Source organism: Chrysemys picta, chromosome 15 (assembly GCF_011386835.1).
Source record: "Chrysemys picta bellii isolate R12L10 chromosome 15, ASM1138683v2, whole genome shotgun sequence".
In the NCBI taxonomy this organism is placed as follows: domain Eukaryota; kingdom Metazoa; phylum Chordata; order Testudines; family Emydidae; genus Chrysemys; species Chrysemys picta.
In genome coordinates, this window is record NC_088805.1 from 27,386,234 (window position 1) to 27,402,268 (window position 16,035).

The 16,035-nt window shown below is 41.5% G+C and overlaps 1 protein-coding gene across 8 annotated transcripts in view; it reads right to left on the reverse strand.

Moving 5' to 3' along the window:
• The window catches only part of KDM2B (lysine demethylase 2B), a 159,804-nt gene that overhangs the window by 57,324 nt on the left and 86,445 nt on the right, over positions 1 to 16,035 (reverse strand). For all 8 annotated transcript variants that reach the window (XR_010592809.1, XM_065568094.1, XM_065568092.1 and 5 more), the window contains 2 exons: positions 13,601 to 13,727; positions 1,861 to 2,315 (listed from right to left, as the gene is read on the reverse strand). Coding sequence is in view for 7 of the 8 variants with exons in the window: in XM_065568094.1 (XP_065424166.1) it covers positions 1,861 to 2,315; positions 13,601 to 13,727 (582 nt within the window). In the remaining variant the exon portion in view is untranslated. The remainder of the gene's footprint in view (positions 1 to 1,860; positions 2,316 to 13,600; positions 13,728 to 16,035) is intronic.

A 16,035-nucleotide genomic window follows, 5' to 3' on the forward strand; every position in this document is an offset into this window, starting at 1 on the left:
ACAGCTGACAACACACAACCATATTTTGAACATCTGCACAGTTTACCATAAGTAGCATCTCAGTTTGGCATTTAAAAGGATGCAGATTATTTTGTAAGTGGAGCCTGGTTTGTGGGTAGAGCTTGGATGAGTATCACAACCTTTCTTCTCTGCCCAATTCAAACCCTGGTCTTGGGGCTTAATTCTGATTTCAGATTATATAGTGGCAGATCACAAAGCAGCTTGTGAAATCAATTACCGTGATTGTGTGCAAATATACAAACATATACACAGTAACCAATTGGAGGGATAGCTCAGTGGTTTGAGGACTGGCCTGATGAACGCAGGGTTGTGAGTTCAATTCTTGAGGGGATGATTTTGGGATTTAGTTGGGGATTGGTCCTGCTTTGAGCAGGGGGCTGGACTAGATGACCTCTTGAGGTCCCTTCCAACCCTGATATTCTAGGATACACCAGTAATCAGAATTGCACTCTTGGTGGCTTACCAAAATAAATACCATGTATTGTGATTCCAGGCTCCAAGTTTGTGGAAGATAGCTGGGCTTCACACTATATGCTTATAGCCTTTTTATTTAAATTGCATTTGGGCTGCTTCTAAGCAGCTGTGACATAGTTTATGTTGAAAAAGTACAGACCCTATACTTCTAAAACATAAATACACACTTTTCTTCACAAGACATGATAAGCAGGACACATCTTCTCTACTCTGTGGTGCAATGAATAATAAATAAAACCACATTGTCCAGAGAGGCAGCAATGACTAGTGGTCAAAACACAGGAGTGGGGGTTACTACTCATCATTCCAAATCAGAGCAAATGATTATGGATGGATTATACACTTTAAAAAAAATACGGAATTTAGAAAGGAAGGGCTAATAGAAATTTTAACCTTGCTTTTTCTAGCTGAAACTGCTCAAACATGAAATATTAAATAAATAAAAATAATACACTAATGGATTGATCCTCACATCACCTTTGTGAGTAAATATGAATATCCCCATTTTAGAGAAGGGGAAACAAAAAGAAACAGAGGTAAAATAACTTACCTAAGGTGACAGAGTTGGGACTAGAACCAACTAGACTATGTTGAAAATTAGGTTTTTTGCCTATTCTTGAGATTTCCCCTTTGCCCCTAAACCAGATGAGGTCACCACTCCTGCACAATCCCAGATGCTATGTCAATTACCTACAGACTAGTTCTGTTTTAGCAGCCGCTCACTTATCCCACCATCTCCAAGGAAAGTACATTGTACCAGTAGGCAATAACCATCATGCTGCAGAGGGCAATGGGGGAAACAAAAAAAGAGAAGGGGGGAACTAAGGAAAGAAAATGCCATTCAGAAAGTTGGATGGGTCTGGTTTTTGCACCAGGATCAAGTATTTAAATCTTGTAGATTTCATTTGTGTCAGCTAATCAGACATATCTGAAAGCACAGTGGATTAAAAAGGCATATTAAAATACATGGATACACATAAAATAGGACTCTCTCTATGTATGTCTTTATGTACATGAGCTATACCATGCACTGTTATTGCAAGGGTACACAAACTTTGTGACACTGAGGGCAGTTCCAACCAGAACGGACCTGATTAAACAGATCAGATTGTAGATGTCCATATCCATAATATGGAGAAGGAGTCTATGCAGACAAGAAGGCCAACCATGCAATATTCTCCTTCCAGATCTGAGTGGCATTCAGATCAGGAGGGGAGCGATGAGTGCTAGGACTTGTCTCCGTGGGCTTCCCTCACATTGAGGACAAGTGTTTGCATAACTCTAGAGGCCTCACTTTGCGTACTTTTATTGTGTGCACGGCCTATGGAATATACATTTTATATCTTTAAAAGCAGTTATACCCACCTTCATATCCTCCAGAAGTGCCTGAGGATCCTCAATGCCTTCTGGAACACACTTCTTGTTCTCTGGGAGAGATTCAAGCTTTTCTACTAGGGCTTTCAAACCTTTCAGTTCAAACTCTGTGAGATGAGTCCATTTGGTTGAGACTTCGGTAGCTGGTGACCCTGTTGGTGTTTTGGGATAGTCCGTGGGGGTTGTTGACTTTACACTGTCATCTGACTCATTGGACAAAGTTCTTTTGAGGTACCTCATCACTGTGGCTTTCTGTTTTTTCCCTGCAACATCCTTCCCTTCAGAGTGTGTGCTGTTGGGCGAGGAGGAACCATCAGCCAAGGACTTTGTGTTCTTATCCAAATTGTCTTCCTTCTCCTCCCGGGTATGAGCATCACAAGATTCTTCATCCATGTCTAACCAGGAATCTGATGAGAAGCTGTCTACGCTGGGTTTTCTTGTGGCATCTGAAAGACACACAAAGAAAATTAAATCTTTATCCTGCTGAATTTACAGCTTAAACAATCCTCCTGTCAGGACTAGTGATCACCTGATTAAACTGGCACATGGTAGTGCCTGGTAACTCTTACACACATCTAGGAAGTGAGTTTTGTTCAGATAATTTAAAACTGATTTTGCTGTGTTTCATTAACATCTATTTCACGCAAATGACTGAACAACTTAGGAACAATATGGCTTTTTCAAAAAGTTTCCATCATCAAACTCCCACAGTTAAGGGTAGAAGAAAAAAAAATCACAATTCATATATTTGAGATGTATCATTAATTTTCCAGAAAAACCAGATGAGATCAGATTTGACATTCTTCATATTTCTAAGCTAGAAACACAAGCAGGAAAAAAAAAAAAAAAAAAAAACACCTTAAAAACCTTATTGCCATTCTTTCAGGCCTTTTTTATAGATTACAAAGAAGCAAAAACTATTTTTTTTTCCTTTGCAGGTCATCGGCAATAGAATGTATAAATACTTGGTTTTATATGGTATCTGTCATCCAATAACCTTAAAGCACTGCAAGAACACTCATTACTTCTTTAAGACAGAACAATACTATTATGCCCATTTTAAAGATGGGAATCTGAAGCACAGAGAAGTGAAGTGACTGACCCAGGGTCACACAACTGTATAACCATTACTACACCTCTACCTCGATATAACGCTGTCCTCGGGAGCCAAAAAAAAAAATCTTACCGCGTTATAGGTGAAACCGCGTTATACTGAACTTGCTTTGATCCACCGGAGTGCACAGCCCTGCCCTCCCAGAGCGCTGCTTTACCGTGTTATATCCGAATTTGTGTTCTATCGGGTCGCGTTATATCGAGGTAGCGATGTATTATGAATACAGCCCCAAATGCATGCTGGTTGCTTTATAGATAAATAGAAGGACAGGAGGCTGAATGCTCAAAGAGAGTTAGCCTCCTAACTTCTATTTAGGCTCCCATGAAATCAATGGAAGTTAGGAGCCTAACTCTTTTTGAGCATTCAGCCCAAAGTCCCTGGCTCCGAGGAATTTACATTCTTAGGTCTAGTCTACAGTAGGCTTTTCCTCTGAAAATGCCCACTGTTGCTGACCCCAGAACAGCTCCAATGATGACAGCATTACAAGAAGGGTACTGGTCAAGGCTCCAAAAGCCTTTTAACTGCAGTTTTGTTTATACTTGCTTTTCTACAAAACAATATGGTTATCGTGTCTACACTAGCACTTTCCCCATTACTACCACTAGCAGAGATGAACTGGTGTTAATTGGTAGGAATTTCTGGTTAAAAATGCTAGTGTAGGCAGCACCCAACAAAGTCAATGGGACTTTTGACACTGACTTTAATGGGAGTAGGATCCGGCCCATGACAGACATTATATGCAAAAAAAGAGAAGAGATACAGCAATAAACATGTGACTGAGCAATGAAGTGTCTCATTTCCTTGTTTTCATTTACTTATTTTCAACCGTCTAAATTCTGAGTCTTTCCACAGTTTCTCTTCACCCAAACCTTTTATTTGAGGAAGGACTAAATAAACACTAAGGCTATGTCTACATTAGCACTTTACTTGGTATAACTTATGTCACTCAGGGGTATGAAAAAAAATCCTCTGAGTGACATAAGTTACACCAATAGAAGCACCAGTGTGGACAGCGCTATGTCAGCAGGAGACGCCCTCCCACCAGCATAGTTACCATCACTCATTGGAGATTATTTAATTATGTTGATGGGAGAGCTCTCTCCTGTCAGCATAGAGGTTACACAGCTGTGTCAGTACAGTTGTGCTGCATTAAGATGCTAGTGTAGACATGGCCTAAGTAAGGACTTCAGATTTGGCTGCATTATAATAATAAGCAAACGTCTCACAAATAATGAAGCAAAGAATCACAGAGATTGGAAGTGAACCTCTATGACAGAGAAGGTTCTGACTGTGAGTGAAAGAATGTGCCATCATCTCCTCAGAAAACAAACTGCACTTACTAGCTGGAAAACAGAAAGATGCAGCAAGCAGACAGTTGTTGCTTAACTGCTAAATTCAGACATGCTGGGAAAAAATCCTCATAAAGTTTTGTCTACGCTGTGAAAACAAGTTCAGTTAGGTAACACCTGACAGAAATGAAGGGGGAAGTTACATTTATCAAGGCTAGTGGGTGATTATTTCAAACTTAGACATCACAGAATGTTTTCCTCACAATCTTATTAGATTGAGAATTATTTTGGGGGAAGAAGGTTTAAACTGATTTTCTGAAGAACAAGACAGAAGCTTAAAAAAAAAAAAAAGTATTGGGCCACTGACCCAGTCAGGCCCTGGTTACAGTGAAGGTAAATATCCTTCTTCTTTCTATCCCCTTCTCTCCATCCCATCCAATACACACCGCTCCTGTAAAGTCTTAACATAATCAAATTCAATATTTAGTGCATTGAATTGTTTATTCGGTGTGATATAGTGATGAACAACAACACTCAGAAGCAGCCACTTTCTGTCACCCAGAAAACCAGTAGCAGAGCCAGGAATTTGACCCAGTTCTCCTGAGTTCCAGTCTGGTGCCCTAGCCCAGAGGCCACACTGCCTTTCTGTTAATTAAAATATTCATAAACACATTTTCTGATCATTTAAATTTCAGTAATGTTCGCTACTTCACAGCAGATTAAAGTATGGAAGTCCTGTCTACACTGGGGGATTTTGGTGATTGGTGGCCAGTGTAGCTGCAGCAGAACCCCTGGTGTGGGCATGGAAAGCAGTTATAATTGCAATTTGCACCAGTGCAACTTCGTCTACTTGAACCTGTGGTCATGCGGAACAGTGAAAGTCGTAGCTTACACTGACTTTGCTGCCTACACTATGTTTTTGTATAGGCGCAGCTATGCTAGGTGCTTGCCACTGACAGCTGTAACTGAGGTAGGTCACCTAAGAAAGGAGAAGGAAATCATATTGTGACCATCTACAGCAAATGATGTTTTGGTGCCATTAGTGGGTGGCACGTGAGATACACCACCACCTTTTATCTCTGATCTAATCAATGGAACGAAAAGGCCAGAAGGAAGGAGCAGAGCCCAGTGGGGAATCCTAACTCCACTGATAAACCCAGACCCCACCCAACAAAGCAGTGGAGCCCTGGTCCAACCTGGGAATGACAGTAGGGCCAGGCACCTTCCTCCCCGATTACATTGGCTGCTGTTCCTCCCTCTGCTGGAGGTGATCTGCACTCAACCAATGTTGTTGTGTTGGTTACACTTGGCTTGGTTCATGCCTTCCAGTCCTATACTTCTTTGATTCTATGGTTGCAAAATTTTCTCTGCTACCACAAGGGCTAAAAATAAGTTTTTTTTTCCACTAAAAGCGGAGATTCTCTCAGCATGTCTCAGCTCTGGGAGCAGGGACACTAGGCATGTGTCCTAATGTGCTTATGCCTCAGTGGGCAGTGTTATTCAGCATCTCTCCACATCCCCACCTGGTGCAAATCTCAATGGAGCTGAAGGGTTGCAGAGCAGCTCTCTGTGTTGCCTTGTCCCACTCCTCCAGTCTGTTTTACAGCTGATGCAGGGGGAATTTCCTCAGCAGTTCTACTGCTCCTGGGGCTGTCTGTCTTCTCTTTGGGCTCTTTTTGCCCCATGACCTCCCCATTAGGGTTTCCCCCCCCCTCCCCCCTAAACAGGGAATCTTGAAAAGGGATGATTTACAAAGATGAAGAGCAGGGCTCAGCATCCACTCATGCTGAGGCCGCTCGTGCTGCCTGACACAGAGAAAATGTTGGAGGGAGAAAGAGGCAGGACGCTGCAACCAGAGACTGGCCATTACGGGTTCAGTAAGAGTTGAGGGTTGGACTTTTATGCCAACACATCCCATTAGTTATGGTGTGCTGGGGTCGTCCCGAGGCTTGTCCACGGTAGGCATTTTTACACAGTGCAAGCCCTCAGTGTAGATATACTCAATTGGTGTAGAGCAAGCCCCAAGCTGTCCAGGTACAGCACATGTACAATGGGGTTTGCACTGGTGCAGCTGGGAGAATTAAGATTAAGTGTTAAAGGGTTAACACCCAACTGGGAGTTTTCTGTTTCCCTTGCTGAGTATGTTATTTGTTCCTTTTTCTTGTTTATAAAATCTCCCTAAAGGAAAAGATCCTGCTGACTGCAATTGTGGTTTCCTCTGCTTAGTCATTCCACCAGCCAACACTGCATTATAACTATTTTTAAAAGCTATTTTGTAGCCCAGGCTCCCACCTGGCATAGATAAAGAGTTTGAAGAAGAGATCTAACAGGGTTTGGTCCATCCCCATTGCCACTTTAAAGCCATGTTACCAGGAACATTGTTTAAATGGCCTCCACGCAAATGCATATGGGGCCTAATTGAGTCTTTTAAAGTGTTTAAATGCTTTCTACTGTGCTTACTTTTTAGAGCAATCTATTAAATAAAGAAGTGGTGTCTCCCAGCATCATGAACATGTGTAATCCTCTGTGAATTGAGGTCACTGCTTCATATGGCTCATCAGGGTTTGTGCCAATCACGAACACTGCAGTATACAAACTTTACTTTCTTATCATCACATATTATTCTGAGAGTCTTTGGCTACCCCCAGGCCTAGGATCACCTACTGTGGGTCTCCTCCTTAATACAATTCAAATCCTTTCAAAAAAGGACAGGGGGAAAAATTCTCACAAATATAACAATTCTGGATATGGAAAACAGAGAGACTCCGCGGTGTTGTAATCCAGAAAAAGAAAGGGTGGTCCGTCTTAGCACAGGACAAGGAGATAGGAACTCCCAATTTCTAAAGCAATAACTCTCTGTGTGGACTTAGGCAAATCACAATCACTCTCCCTCAGTTTGGCCTTGTGCAAAACAGGGGTGATTATACATAGTTACCTTCTTCAACAGAGGATTAAGTTGCTAAGTTTCCCTTCAGCAGTACAGTGTGTTCAATATACACTCTTCTGCTGCAAGTGGAATTGCCATTCACAGCTCCAAAGCCTGGCACTTTGGCCTGTCAGCAAGAGGTAGGGAGTGAGTTCTTTATAGCAGTCTTAAAAGGAAACGAGGGCATCGAGGAATCTGATTATATAGAATTTTCCCAAATAAAAATCACTTAACATAATCCATAAATTCTCTTTCAATGGGAAATCCACTATACTGTCTGTGAAGGAAAAAAGGAATGGTTCCTCCACCATTCCATACAGCACCTTTCTATTACCCATCAGGCTGTATGTACAGTCCAAGCCATCCTGTGAAACATCTTACAGTGGGAATCTTAAAAGCTACAGGATACAGAGTATTTTATGATTAGCGCCACATCTTCTCCCAATTACTCTTTGTCAGTTTAGTCTCAAGATTCACATCTGACTGAAGGACACATGTAGGTCAACAGCAGTTGACAACATCCAACATAGACTCAACAATTCTAAGAATAAGAATCCTGTAGGCATTTCCATCTCGGAGCAGCACATGTTCAAATCTGGTAGGAAGTTCATATAGAGTGCCCTTTTTTATTCCAACTGGCAGGACGAATGCCACAGTCGGAGGGATGTAAAGAATGAGATTCAGTGCTTTTACAGAAGCCTGTGATTGCTGTAATGCCATCACTTCCACTGAGCTCCTGCCCTCCTATGGAACAGATCAAAGCAAGAACAGACTCTCACATGCTAACCAGGATCTTAATCTAAGAAAGCTATTGACTGGAAACTCATTCTGGGACTGAGGAAGGAGAGAGGAAGCAAGGCCTCCTTTTTATACCACTTAAAATGTAGATTTTTTCACATAGAGAGTAGAATACAGGGACAAGCTTTCAGTCAGGCAAGTATTGGGTCTCTGATTTTGTGCCTGCAATTTTGCAGATGGAAATAATTGCAAACCGAAAAAAGAGAGACACTTATTTTGGAATAAGAAGTGTCCACACGGGGATTATACTGGTGTGACTCAACTGGAATAATTATATTTGTCAATTTCCGCATGTAGACCAGCTCTTAAGATTCAGACTCACCTCAGAATTTGGCCATCTTAAACTCAAAGTATAAATATAATGTAACAAATCCACAAATTTAGTCTTGGGACATGTACATCAAACCCCCCACATCCTGTAGATTGGAACAGTACTCAAAGATCTCTAACACCAGATGATAAGTGAGATCAGGGAGGCAGCAAAATCTAGGAGAACAACCTCGATAGGGGACTTGAAATGGAGCAATATTAAGAGGAATTCGCATATGAGGGAGTATTCTGGAGAAACTGTTTATTGATACCATCAGTTATGGTATCAATAAAGCAATAAAAGAAATAAATTGAGCAGCTCATTCTGGAAAATACCAGACAGAGGGAACTGCTTTCTAGGTAGCTCTATCCAAACACAGGAGTTAGAGGATAGGATACTGAAATTAGCACCTTTTTATACAAAAAATGTGTCATGGGATCTTTAACACAAGTGATCAGGACCTTGGTTTTCTGTTTCTTCCAAAGATGACACCTATCAGCAGTAAAGAGACACCTATCATCACTACTGACTCAAAGAAAAGTGCCTAGCAAGTTCCAGACACCACTTCTTACAGCACTGTTTTCTCTTTGGAGATTCTTCCTCCAAGTGCTAGCCATGCCTGACTCTTCTTAGCTTCTGAGATCCAACGAGAACACTGTCTGCAGCAGAGCAGATGCAAAATAAAAGAGCATATCTCCAGGGTAAAATACAGCAAACTATAAGAGCCAAAAAAAAAGTATAGTTAAGAAGTAGAAATCCAACACAAACCATAACAGGGAAAATATACTGTGGAAAAAGAGGAAATGTGAAGAAGCAGATAGCTACAAACATTAAGACTAACCATAAGAAGTTTTTTAATAAGCATGCATGGAACTCAAGATGGTTTCCCTAGTCCAAGAAGTAAAGAGGACAATTAAAACTACAAAGGAGTTGCAGGTAACCTTCTGTCCGTATTCACTACGGATGGTGATGGGGAAGTCCTTCCTCAAAGGAGCACCTCTTATGGAAATCAAGACATGGCATTAACAGAGAGAGAAGTCTCTAAGGAAAAGAGGAGGCAGCAACCTGAGGACCTCAAGAATCCTGAAGGAAGTTTAAAAAAGTCAGAAATTCTGCTCCTTTGCCAACATCTAGTTCACTGAATCCTCTACATTTAACAGTTGTGCCTGAATGTTGTGGTGCCCATTTAAAAAAAAAAAGCTACAGGTGATTCAACAATTACAGACCAGGCAACTTCACCTCAGTACAGGGAGCAGAGAGTATAATTAAGAGCAGGATGGGAAAATATCCTAAGTAGTACAATATGACAGGGAAATAGAACAGAAAGGTATGATTTCTCTTGATAGGAGCTGTGTTTCTGTTAGAATTCTTTGAAAAAACCAGCAAAATACCAAAAATGGGAATCCAGATGATATAATAAACTTGGCCTTTTGAACACCAGTTAGTAAGGTCCCTCACACCTATATAATCAGCTAAAATATACAGTCCACCAGGGAATAATAAATAATAATAAAAAATAGATAATGACAAAGATGCATAAATAAATGTCTTTTTCTTAGAACAGAGAGAAGATCCTAGGAGTCAACGACAGAAATCAGCACTGAGACTGACACTGTTTAGTATGCTAGTGAACTGAAGTTGAAGGTGGCAGCCAGGTGATAAAATATGCTGTAGACAGAGACTGTTTAAGTGAGTAAAAAGTACACGTCTGTCCAAGAGAGCAAGGTCAGATTAAAATCCTAACATGTTTGAAGTCTGGTGGTATTAATATAATACACTGTCAAATGCCTGTAATCATGCCTCACCCCATTGTCTGGGACTCGTTTAGCTCACATAGCAGTGGATTGTGATTTTATGGCTGAAGGGCCCAGGTTCTATCCCTGCTGAAGAATTGTAGCAGGTATCATTATATTAGGATCTGGAGTTTTGGTTCAGGTTCTAGTAAAATAGTAGGGGAAGAGAAATGTGAGACTCCAGAAGGGTCTAATCAAACTGGGGATGGGCTCATCATTAGCTGCTACTACCGATCTGCAAATGAAGATCAGGGAAGTAGAGAGAGAATCCAAAAAAGGAGGAAGAGAATCAGTACCTTCAGTCCTGCTCTGAGAAGCATTCCTATAATAATAAAGAAACCTTCACAACTGTGCAACAACAATCTAGAGTACAAAATTCAAGAGGAACCCTACAATGACAAAGTCATGAACAACCTGACAAGTGTGCACTGCCTGCGCGTGCACACACACACACACACACACACACACCATTGCCATAACAAGCCAGTGTGCAGCTCCAGCAAACAGCCCTTCAATAACAAATCCATTTGTGCATGATGGAAATAATGAAACAAATTCAAGCTTCCAGCAGGTTTTTGAAAATCAGGGAGAGTTAGATTTAAAAAGGATCTGGAATCTTATTTAAAGAATATTTGAGAAACCTTTGAAACGATAGGGAAAAGGAGCCTTCCTTACAAAAAAACCCATTTTCATTCCCCAGGCCCAACAGCCAAGGAAGGAGACAACGTGTCTCACTGTGGGATTTGCCATGAGTGCAAGTTCCTTCCCACAGTACCCAGAGAGAGAAGGCATGCCCCATTCCAGTGCTCACTGCAACTTAGGCTTCCAAACTGTCCCACTCTTGACACAGGCCTCTTCTTTCTGCCAGGCTTGTGCTGTCCTGGCAGAGCCCCAGGCTAGATGAAGAGTGCCTGTTGATCCTAGATAATGCAATAGTCACACAGTAGAGAGGGCCAGCATTCTTCTCAGAGAGATATAGAATTTTGCTCTTTAAATCCAAGTATTTCTATAGGCAGCAGTTCTTCAAAGCACCTCTGACTTGCATTATCCACCTCTTATTCTGATTGCTCAAACTATTACTGCTCTTCGGACTTGTTTTTACTGAGGCTTTTTCCCTTGAAGGCTATAAGTGCCCTTTCCTGTTCAAACTCTAGAGAAGCAGCATGTCTCTCAAAATTGGGGGTAAATCTGGAGGAAAACTGGGACTCAATTAAAGATGGCTGCTCCCTTCATCCCCACCTAAGCACTGACTCCTACTCTATCACCCTGAATGCCCCATTTCTATCTCCTTCCCCACAATGAACAGTCTCTTTCCATCACAACATTTTCTTCCTGCAGCAGGCATCCCAGTATTCTGGATCCAAAATACAATTTTGAGTCTAAGTAATTTTAGTGCGGTTGCAAAGGGCTGGACTGACAGACCTGGGGACACCAAAAGTTTTCTTTGCATCCACAGAATTCCTACAGTATGGGCAGTAGCAGTCCAAGGTTCTCCATACTACCTCAATCCTGGCCTAAAAGCACCATCTATAGAGCTGAGAAGACAACTTAATCTCCATGGCCCGTTATTCTGCTGATTCAGCCTACTGAGATTGCCAAAATGGGCCAACTTGGTGACAATTGTGTTTTTACATGACTTGGATGCCTCACCACTAGGAACTGGACTAAGGTCATGCCTATACTACCACTTATGTCAGCAAAACGTATGTCGCTCAAGGGTGTGAAAAAAACACACAGCCTGAGTGACAAAAGTTTCGCAGGCATACGTGGTAGCGTGCACAGCACTATGTCAGCGGGAGAGCTTCTCCCACCGACATAGCTACCGCTGCTCGTTGGGGGTGGTTTAATTATGTCAACGGGAGAGCTCTCTCCCATCAGCATAAAGCAGCTACACAAGAGATCTTACAGTGGCACAGCTGTACCAATATCGCTGTAAGCTATCTAGTGTAGACATAACCCGAGACACATTCCGCATGGGTGACCAAATCACCAACAGTCACTACTGAGCTGACCTGGATTCACGCTGGTGATTTAGATGGGGAAGGTTCCAGATCTTATGTTCAATCTCCTGAGCCATCCCATCTCCATGCACCTCATTCATTCTAAAACGTGTTGATTTCACTGTACAACTTAATGACCCTCCACCCCTGCCTCAGTGTCAGGAAGATCCTCTCTGGAGCACAGCATCTCTCATGCCAGCATTCAGACATCAAAGTGCTGCTTCTTTACGTTCCAAGGGATACAAGGACAGACAGTTTTGTCAATGGTTCTTTAAAGAGCTCCTTCCCCCAGAACAAAACCAGCCAGAAGCAAGGAGTTACTCAGCACACCACACAGTATGCTTTGGGAGTTCCTGACTTATTAATCCTTCAGTGGAGGAGTTTGATGGCACACAGAGGGGCTGCGGAATGGGACCCTCCATCCACAGAGATCTGCTGAGATCTGCAGGGAGCTCCTTCAGATCTCAGAGTATCTTTGCAGTCAGTCAGCTTCTCCATACTACTCCCTGGCAGCATGGCTCACTAAAGAGCGATGCTTACCACCCATGCAGCCCCTCTCACTGAAATGTCATGATGCATTAGGTGGCCATTTATGTCTTGACTGCTGGCCATTCTCTCCAAAATCTCTGGGGCTCCCAAACATGTGGTATTCACAATGATGGCCAGCTATGGGAGTGGGGAAAAGGGTGGGATGGAAATACTTTAGCTTCTCTCTCTACTTCCAGATGCACCAGCCTGATCTAGCTGATACTTGTGCTACTTTCAGCCTTTCTGTGCCTAAAAGCAAGATGACGTGGCCCAGTGGCCCTTTGGAAATAAAATAAATAAAGCTGATAGGCAAGGCTAGAACTCTAGCTGTACTGCTAGAACTCAAGCCCTTGACGCTTTCCCACTTTGATCCCATCCATCCATCTCTGCCACAGTTCACTTTCAGCTATTGTTTTAAAGGTTTCTTTGCCCTGCCTGCATCTAAGTTATTGATAATGTAAGTTTGTTTTGTTTTTTAAATAAACTAGTCACCAGTTTGGGAAAAATAAAACCAGAGATGTAAAAAAAGAAAGAAAAAAGAAGCCAGATTTAGGGGCTGCTTGTAATGCACTTTGTAGACGAAGTGCTAACTATCCAACCCAACAGAACAAATTTGCAATGCAGACTTTTTGGCTGCTAAGGTAATATGCCAAATGCAACAGTAAATCCTCAACTATTTGGCAGATCACCTCAACACAAACATTACTGAAACCAAGAAATAAACAAATCTGAAATTATTTTTCTGAGATCCATTTGCCATGGAAAAGCTCAATAAATATCATTCAAGGAAGGGTGGCGGTTCAGTGAAATTGCTTGAGCTTCAAATCTTCTCCATCTCCAAATAATGAAATAATTCATTAGGATCTCTACATTTCTCCAATTTAATTTACAGTCTGCTTTGCAAAAGCCAAAGCACTGACTAGTCTGAGATGCCAGCGTCCATTCTGAATACGCACTTGAAGGATTCACTCACCAATTAACATTGATTCTTTCTGGTATTCTTTGCTGAGGTGGCAGCGCTGGGTCACACAGGACACGTATCTCTCCAGAACATACCAGCACATTTCATAGTAGAAAGGATAACGGAATTTGGCATGCACCTGAAAGCAAGATTGAGACTGTCAATCCATGTGGAAGGGAGAGAAGTTTGCAGCACAAGGGCCAGTCATCATTCTCATCATGTTATCAAGAGCACAAACGGTATGCAGGAGGGGGAGGGGAAAGAGGGTGGGAGCTGAGTGAGATGTATGCGTTCAGCATACAAAATGAGGAGGCTGCCTGCCTGCTTGCTATGATAGCATCATTCCTTGGTTCACTAATTTGTACCCTCTTGGGTTGGTGGGGGAGGTGGGGAGGGAGTTGTGGTCTTGTGAAATCATGAAACTGATGCATGGCCCCCTAAGGTATTATTTATCTACTGTATAAACATAGGGTGGTCACATACAGATGTTAGTCACTAAAATTCAAGTTAAAATAAATGTGGGTTCTTTTGATTTCCTAAAAATTATTCCATGATTTGTCAAAACAGCATTACCACCTACAAAGAGCCAAGCAGGAAACTCGATCCTTGCCAACTCAAGTCTTTACAATACCACCATTTGATTAAACAATGGAATAAAAACAAAATTTTGATTGTTGGTATATCGCATTCAAACATTAAATATAAAAAAAGGCCCCTACATTTGTTCTACTCTTAATATTTTGGTAGTCAATCAACTTTTGCCCTGAATCAAACAGAAAAGTGGGATTCTACCAAAAAATTCTGCCAGGATATCCCCTTCCCTTTATCTCCCAGCCTTGCTATTTTCGTATCAGAAGCGGATTTCTCAGTGCTGTATATCTGTGATATTTATTTCATGTTTAAAAGAAAAATAAACTGCTTTTTTTCCCTCTAACAGTTTTCCAAGTAAGGGAGATCTCTGTGCTAAGGAAGACACTGTGGAGTCTCCAATTTGGGAATATGTATGTACATTTGCTGTGTTTGAATACGTATGTACATTTGCTGTGTTTTAAAAAAAAAAAAAATGAATGCCATATACCTTGCATGCACAGGTACTTACACTGAACAGTTCTTACTCCTTGCAGGCATTGAATTTGCATTTTGTGGGCTGGATAAAACCTAGCTTGCATACATTGCAGCAGGATTATGTGAACTGCTCTTAACACATTCTATGCAGTTTAACTTCTCACCTAACCAACAAGTCTAACACATGTCTGCCCACCTTTAATGAAAACTGCATTGCACCAGAAAGGCTCATTATTACAGGCAGTCCATTTTCTTTAAACATGGGAGTCTAAATAGAACGACTAAATACAGCATCTGGAAACTCATACTGGCACTTGGCTGTGCAAAACAGACATTTACACACCTGCCTTATGATCAGAGCATCCACCTGTGGGATTCAGATGTTCTGCTAAAATGTCCACATTTGAAAATTGTGCCCAGAGTAGACAGTCAAAAAACCTTGCATCTGCTCCCATTGTAGGGGAAATTGAAACACTAAACAATAAAACAACATGTCATTAAGGAAACTAAGTGCATTGCAAGGTAGAGTATAAGTAATCCAAAATGTTTACCAGAGCTGAGACCTCAAACTCAGCACAAATGTAGCTGGCAAATCTGAAGCCAGATGCTGTCAAATGTTGCTGAGGGTGATGATGCAACTGATTGCTGCTGCATCGTTCCAAACATTCCCTAAGTTGTGGGTTATACAGCACTGTACTTCTAAAAAACCAAAACCTAGATGCGAGAACAACATTCAACCCCAGGGTGTTACAGTATTGGAGAACCCTTTTTCCTTTTGGTTTGGTTACATGTCAGAAAGAAGAGATCATGTCACTTATCACTATTACAGAACACAAGGGAAATTAGCCATGCTAAAATATATGCTAATAAAGGAACTCAAATTTTTCCAAGAGAGCACTGCAGGAAACAAAATTTGCAAAGAATTGACTTACAAACAGGAAGCCGCCTTCCACCCCTCAGCCTTCAAAAGGTTTTCAGCCACATGCCTGGGAATATTAAAGACATCATTGCTCAACATTTGTTGACAGATTCTGAGCTTCACCAAATTTAGTTGTTACCAATGTTAATTCAATGTGAAAGACAAGGCAGTAATGCATGCAGTGCTCCCATTATGTATATCAATCTTTAATATTCAATTTGAGTTCCTAATTGCCTCACTATCAATGTTCCAACCCACAGCAAATCCCTCCATGCCTCTGTAATTCGCTATTTGCCTGAGATGGCTCTGCTTTATAAACCTTCAAAAGTAAGAGCTACCATATGTAGTAATAGATACTGTGCAAAGGTCTACAGTGCCTTTTGCTGTAGAAGCAAATCTAAGATTGACAGTGGTTTAAAAATTTCTTAAATGTGCTTTATGCAAAAGCATAAATGAGTACATC